The sequence below is a fragment of the Mycetomoellerius zeteki genome, unplaced genomic scaffold (genome assembly GCF_001594055.1).
Source record: "Mycetomoellerius zeteki isolate Tzet28-1 unplaced genomic scaffold, Tzet1.0 scaffold564, whole genome shotgun sequence".
Classification (NCBI taxonomy): domain Eukaryota; kingdom Metazoa; phylum Arthropoda; class Insecta; order Hymenoptera; family Formicidae; genus Mycetomoellerius; species Mycetomoellerius zeteki.
The window spans coordinates 296,485-304,010 of record NW_017257571.1 but is presented as its reverse complement, the minus strand read 5'-3'; the positions used below and the strand labels follow the sequence as shown (position 1 = coordinate 304,010).

The 7,526-nt window shown below is 37.9% G+C and overlaps 1 protein-coding gene across 2 annotated transcripts in view; it reads left to right on the top strand.

The window, feature by feature from the left end:
• The first annotated feature begins 3,948 nt into the window (after positions 1-3,948).
• Positions 3,949-7,526, top strand: part of LOC108727911 (adenosine receptor A2b) — a 9,975-nt gene continuing 6,397 nt past the window's right edge. For both annotated transcript variants that reach the window (XM_018456210.1, XM_018456209.1), the window contains exon 1: positions 3,949-4,906. In XM_018456210.1, the coding sequence (XP_018311712.1) occupies positions 4,453-4,906 (454 nt within the window). In that variant the 5' untranslated portion in view covers positions 3,949-4,452. The remainder of the gene's footprint in view (positions 4,907-7,526) is intronic.

The following is a 7,526-nucleotide window of genomic DNA, read 5'->3' as shown; positions in this document are numbered from 1 at the left end:
GATAACAAATATCTGAATTGTGACCCTCTGATCATTAGAAGACAAATGCAGAGCAAAGGTCCATTATGTTGTTCGTTACGACACGTATCTACGGCTATACCTACCAATTACCTATATCATAATCATTTATTGTATTATTTACAGCTTTAACTTTGATATAGGAACTCGATTTAACATAAATTCTATTTGCAATTGTTTTTTGTGATAACAATTCAGTTACGATGTCCCTTTTAATACGGCTGTATATTATTTTTTACAATAAAAAAAAGCTAAATTATTTTTAATTGTTATTTTCTTAATAATTAATATGTGCATATCGAAAAATACCACGCAGTATTAAGAGTGCCACAATTAATCAAATCTCGAAATGACGCCTTGTTTTACATCGATCGTTCAGAAATATTGTAACAAAACATATTATGTGACTCTACACATTTTTAATAATTGAGAAAAATATAGTATTCTTTTAAATTTTTACTTTCTCAACTGTTAATACTGACAAATACCACGAATTAATGTCCATTTCAACCAGTGTAGATTAACTTTAATCTCGGCTTAGCTTACTCTTTATCTTTTTTTAATTCTTAAAACTATAAAAAATAAAAAGTAAGTTAAATCAAGATTAAAGTTAATCTACATTGATAGAAACAGGTATGAGAGGCACAATAATTTAAATATTTCGAAATGAAGCCTTGTTTTATATTGATCGCCCAGAAATGTTAGGTCTGTTTTTTATTGCTGCTCTCTGAACCGGTGCAATAAGTTGAAGTGAAACAAACGTATACATTTGTTTCACTTCAACTTATTGCACTATGTGTACCAGTTCAGAAAGTGCAGCAATAAATAAAAAACAGATCTAACGTGTCAAAAACAAACTAATGCGACTCTATACATTTTCAGCAATTGAGAAATGTAGTGTATTATTTTTATTTTTTTTTCAATAATTAATATACGTATATCAAAGAATATATATATCAAGAAGTATATCTACGCAGCACATTGAGAGTCAAATATCTCAAGATGACGCCTGCCATAAGGAAGACGAAGTACAATCAGATAAAATTTTCATTTCTCAAGTCTTTTTTTTTAGACTTTCCTCCATTAATTTTCCTTATTATCAATCGTTGGATTGTGCTTCTGTATAAACCGCAGTTGCGATTGTACGCGAGAATAATAGCCCGCGTTAGATTATAGAGTGTTTCGCAAGCTACATTGTGCTGATTGTACCCTATTAGGGGACTATTATCGATGTGGTGGTCCGCGTTTTTCTCGCTACATAACGCTCGAAGATATAACTATATAAATGAACGGATGTCTGATTGCGCCCCACTCTTCTCTGCCATGTTGCCGCTGCACGTTTATAGTACCGGATGTGGCTGCCTGAATTTCGTATTACATCGGTACCAAACGTAACTGCCATATTAAGACTCGAGATCAAGCCGTTTAATTCAGTGCCGAGTGTGTGTGTGTGTGTGTGAGGCGCGCGCGATAATATTCGCAGGATCGTGAATGGCATACGAACGGCGACTTCGAACTAGGATTGAATCGCCGTGACAGAATGAGCCCGTCACGTGCTCCTTACGCTCGGTTGCATTTACAAGAAAAAACAATTAGGAAAACAACCAAGCGACGAATGACTCTTATACGAGAAGGTGCATAAGGAGGGAAGTGCGCGGAGAAACGACAAGACACACGTGACACGAATACTCCACACATGAAATATTTATGTGAATCATTTTTTTAAATATTTCAATAAAATATATCAGAAATATTTCATAAACATTTGTAAAACGATTTAAAGTATTGCATTAAAATATTTTACAAAAATATTTTAGAAATATCGTTCTTACAAATATATTGTAAGAACAAGAATATTTCAAAAACTTTGATTTCCTGGATATATTTATATTTCAAAAATAATTCATAAAAAATTTCTGAAATATTTCATGCTGCTTTCCGTCCGCGAAGCTTGTGATATTGACAACTGTGCGAAGGAGATCCCTTGAGGTCAAGCACGTCGAGTACGTGAAAGCAACTGTGTGATGCAGTGTGATGCATCGCGCTTGCACGGCGCGTAAATGCGAAGCGCGTTCGTCGCATCCATCGGCTGTCACGATACGCCACGTCAAGTCGCGGTTGAGTCAAACGTGGAGAAATTAAACCCTTTCGACTTGGCTTGGTTTCGACTTCCCGAGGAAATTTCAAATGACACATATGGCTCGACCGGGGCGGTTAGGCTGCGGTCTGAGTATTGCATCGCTTTTATTTTTGGAGATTTGCCCGACTTCGGCTGCATTCCACTTGTTCGCAACGCTCTTGGAATTATTTTCACCCTTGTTTATTAAACGTTATTAAAGACAAACGATGCTTGCGAAAGTTGTGGGAGTCAAACACACCCTCCGTCTCGTGCGTCTGTATTTCGTAGAATTATTGACTCTTCGAAACATCTCTCGTTCCTATCAACCTCTATAAATATGTTTTGCGGCCGTATCGAATCCTTATCTGGGAATTAAGTGCTATAACTCTGAAAGTCTATCTCCTCAAGTTGTTTTTCGTATAATACTAAGACTCAATTGGGTCTGAAATCTATGTATAAAAGAAGAAGAAGAAGAAGAAGAAGATCAACGCCATAAGATAAAGAGGAAGAAGACTTCCTGGAGGCGGAAGGAAGAGTGCGAAGAGCGGGACCGACCGGAGATTCCACCACCACCTCCGTCGTGTGCCCTACTGTCAACGAGGAGCACCTCAGTTATACGCCACGGGGTTGAGAAGGCGGACGCGTTTGCTCCATGCTCCGGCTTCGGCGTCCCGATGTGCGTCGCTCCGCGAAAGAAGGAATCCCCCTGTTACGCGCACGTCGTTTCACACCCACTTCCTCGGACCAATTAATCGAAAAAACAAATATTTGCCGGTGCGACGTCGTGGGCCGGTCGATTGATCCACCGTCGATCGCTCCTCTCTATCGTCGAGGTGACCTGGACTCTCCACGCGACTTTTCCCGCCCTTTTGATGACGCACGCACGCGAAGAATGACGCGTGTAACGACAGATACGGAATCAGCAATTTATTAATTAACTATATCGACCGAAATTAAACGGATGGATATTTCTCTTGATATACTAAATAGCGATCGATAGTGAAAGACGAGCTCCTTCATTCGTTCGCGTTTGGGGCCATTAGGAACTGATGAATCGCTCGATATCGGCAAGGATAACGGCAAGGATAGGGCGAATGTGAAGTACAAACGCAAAGCGCGAGACGAAGTTGTAGCCTTCTTCGCCTCGTTACGTGGCGACGGGAAACTCGCGTGACACGCAGACTCTATTAGATGATATCGCACGGAAATTGTTTTACGCGTAATTCGGACTCCGCATGAGTGATGGACGGGAAACGCGGCGGCCGTTAACGTATCACGCGACGAGTGAGCGATCGGCCGATCGATCGTTCCTTCGTCCTTTCGGACAAACGGAAGCGAAGTCGTATGTGCGCAAACCGAAAGATCGATTCGGGAAGAATAGTCGTAAAAGAAAGAAAATTAAAAAGCATCGAAAGATGGACTGATTCGGGAAAGAAGAAAAGACGAAGTGCGAACTAGACGTGAACGAACAAAAACGTCATGTAAGTTTTATGAACAAAATTGAAACGTGAAAGATTTCTGAAGAGTCTTGGTAGCGATCTGTAGAAACAGACATTGAGATCATAAAAAAAATTTGAAAGTTACAAAGGATAGATTGATTCGGAGAAAAAAAAACAAAATGTGAATCAGACGTAGACAGACACGTAAGTTTCATGCACGAAATTGAAATACGAAATGTTTCAATTTATTCCGAGAAAACTCTTGGTGGTGATCAAAGATATATTAATCGATAATATTTATGAGATTTTAATATATATAATCGCTGTATAATTTAAGAGATATTGGACTTTAATAAAACAATGATTGCTTCTTCCGATTTATAGAGATGGAAACTGAAATACTCTTCGATAGATAAAAAAAAAACTCTCCGATATTAATAGCTAAGGAACACAACTTGGTTAGCGAGCCCGTAGGTGACAATTGTTGGTTTCTAATATCTCACAAGCGAGAGAGATTTCTGACAAACCAATTAATTTAACGCCCGACAACAACAAGAATAAAACGTAAAAATAACAATGTGGAAATTTATCAAACGAAACTTTTCACAACTATCTCTCTTTTAGAACACGTGGGCGAGTCAACGCCCGGCAGTGATATTAATAATCTCTATAAGATTTAAGAGATATCAGACTTCCTTGAAGAAGCAATGACCATCGCTTGTATTATTAAAAAGTATCGCGACGTCACGATCGTTCCGATCGATTCTATGCCGTGATATAATATACCATGCTTGATCATGAAGGGATGACGAGAATCGTTCGTCGTACAACCGTCTCGCATCCCCGACGACACCAATAAAACCGTCGGTGCCCCCGATGATCGTCGCGATGGGATTTCCATCGAACGCGACCGATCTACCATTCGATTACTTGGACTACACCGGGCCGACGAACGCGTCGTCCGTGGGCGCGGAACTGAACTTGCCGTACACCGTCTGCGAGATCCTGGTCGCGATTTGCGCTGTCTTCGGCAACGGCCTGGTGATCATCGTCTTCGGTAAGGAGCGGAAACTACGAAGACGCACCAACTACTACATCGTTTCGCTGGCTACGGCTGATCTTCTGGTTGGACTGTTCGCGATCCCATTCGCGATCCTCGCGAGCATCGGCCTGCCGACGAATCTCCACGCCTGCCTCTTCACCGTGTCGGTCCTTGTCGTCCTCTGCACCATCAGCATCTTTTGCCTGGTGGCGGTGTCCGTCGATCGTTACTGGGCGATACTGTATCCCATGGGATACTCGCGCACTGTACGCACTAAAACTGCCATAGGTGAGGCACCCTTCGAACCAATCGTCATCATCTTCGTCGTCATGGTCTTCGTCGATGATGACGTTGCTTGTCGCGGCCTTAGCTGACATCGTTAATTTGATATGTGATTCGGGCGCTCGTGTCACGAGATTAATGACGGTCGATCTAAATTGATCCGAGATCACCACTCCCGCGAGGAACGGCGGAAACTCGATCGCGTCGTAACGATTACGCAATTAGGCGAATTGATCTCTTACAATTTTTTTGTTGCTGCTTTCTTGCTAAACAAGCCGTATTTGAGCGTAATTGAGATTGCCAATAATTTGAATTGAGTAATCGCTCTGGCAATTTAATATTTATATTGTTATATAGAATATAGTTGCGTCTGAAGTACGTATATATGAATGAAGAGAAAAAATTTATCTAACCGAGATTAATTTCAAGCGTTGATGCAATCAGTTCTATACTTCAAATCCGCAAATATGTCTGTGTGCATTTATAGTTTTCCGTGCAAAAATAACACACTGTAATAACATACTGCATGAAAAGCTATATATACACATTTAAACGTATAATGTAGTATTATTTTTACATGGAAAATTAAGTCTCACATATTATGTGAGAATACATTGAAAAAAAATTTAAATGTGTAATAAATGTCTATATAATTACATATGCAACGACTTTAATATGCACCAATGCGCACTAATGCGTCCAACGAATTCGGTTGGATGCACTTGTGCGCACTGGTGCATATTAAAGTCGTTGTACACTTACATTAAAAAAAAATTACTGAACCTTAATGCATATTTCTTTAAAAAGTAAACATTTACTTGACAGTAAATAAATATTTACTCGAATGATAGTTAAATCAAATTAATGATTTTTGTATCAAATAAATATAAGCTTACATTTAGTAAATATTTACTTAGAATTATTCAAATACATTTATTAAAATTTAGTATTTTTACATTTCACTTTTTAATTTAAAATTCACATTTTATAATTTAAAATTTTTCAGTGTATTGATTTTATTTGAGTGTAAAAGTGAAATGTAAATATTGTAAATTATAAAATATACATTTTTCCCAACAGTACAATAAAGTGTATTGAAGATTTAGTGGTTTAATCCATTTCTATCTTTATATTAAACACATATTTTTACAACAATTTATGTACGACGGTTTTAATATGCGTACTGAGTGCGTCCAATTCGTTATTAGATTTGCAGATGTCACATAGACACTTGGATATAATTTCTAGTATTTTATTGATGCAATAAAAGCGTGTACTTGGCAAGTATGGCTCTTTGGGCCATTCAAGTAATAACAGTAATATAAATTACGAGTTAGACATGCATGTGACACTTAGTTGCTCAATTATGGACTTGTTTAGTCAAGGGCCAGTCAAAGAAAGCTCAGAGATCTTTAGGTGTGTTATTAACTATCGTTGATGTCGTTAACGAAAGGAACAACAAAAGAGTCCGGTAGTCGTGCGCAATATTCTAGTCCCAATTTCCGGCACGTGTCCGTATGAACGTGAGGATACAGATATACGAGCTGATATAATTACGTAGCATTGTTCGCGTAATCCGCGATTGTTGTATCGCGTTCCTGTTTTAAGTCGCACGATGTCGTGTCGCGTTTATTAAGCGTGAATGCATACGCCAATTAGCGCGAGTATGCAAATCAATTGTGAAATTGCATCGCGTTCTTCTTAAAGTAATCGTAAAATCCCCACGTGTTTTTTCCCCACCGTCCCGATTTTGTATCGTGCACGAACGAAAAGTTCTTGAAATAACTGATAGGCAAATTTGATTTACAGAATTTGAGAGAAGACACGCTTCAAAACGATCTGAAAAGAAAGAATCAACAAGTCGTAATTTTGTTTCAAGACTAGAAGTGGGTGATTCGAAATTCTTATAGACCCTGATTTAAAAAATTAAAAGAGATATCGTCCCTTACTTCAAGAGTGACACAACTCAGAAAATTAAGTTTCTCGGAAAAACTATTTTTCAACTTGACACACTGAGAGAAAACAAAATAGTTCCAGCAACTATAAATTTGGCAACTTTTGCAATTGAAGTGCCTGTAACTAGTTTTACAAAGTAATAAAAACTAAAGTAATGCTGAATATTATAAAAATATAGTCACGGTAACAAATTGTATGCACTATTAATTGATAGTGAAGTAGTGACTCAACTACATTGAGTAGTTACTTGGACTTCATGCAAATAAATATAACAATTACATTTTTCTAGTTTAGACAAAAATTTTTAAAGGGTCGCTCAGTACGAGTAATACGCGGCTTTGTCACCAGAGGGATGTAGCGGAGTTCAGTTTCTCCTCTCTAAGAAGGAAACCACTCGCTTACAATAAAAGGCGCAGCGTTGGTTTCAAACTTGGAAGACAAAAATAAATAAGAAATGCATACACAAATTTGTAACTATGTATTATAAAGCTTTAATGACAACAGTAAGTAAATTAAGTGAACTAAGAAAATATAGTAATATTAACCATTTATAAATTGTTTATATGGTTAATGTACTATATTTTCTTAGTTCACTTAATCTAGTATTCTTATTAGAATTTAATAATATGTATATAGTTAAGGCGCTATTTCACTACAAATTTATAGTTAC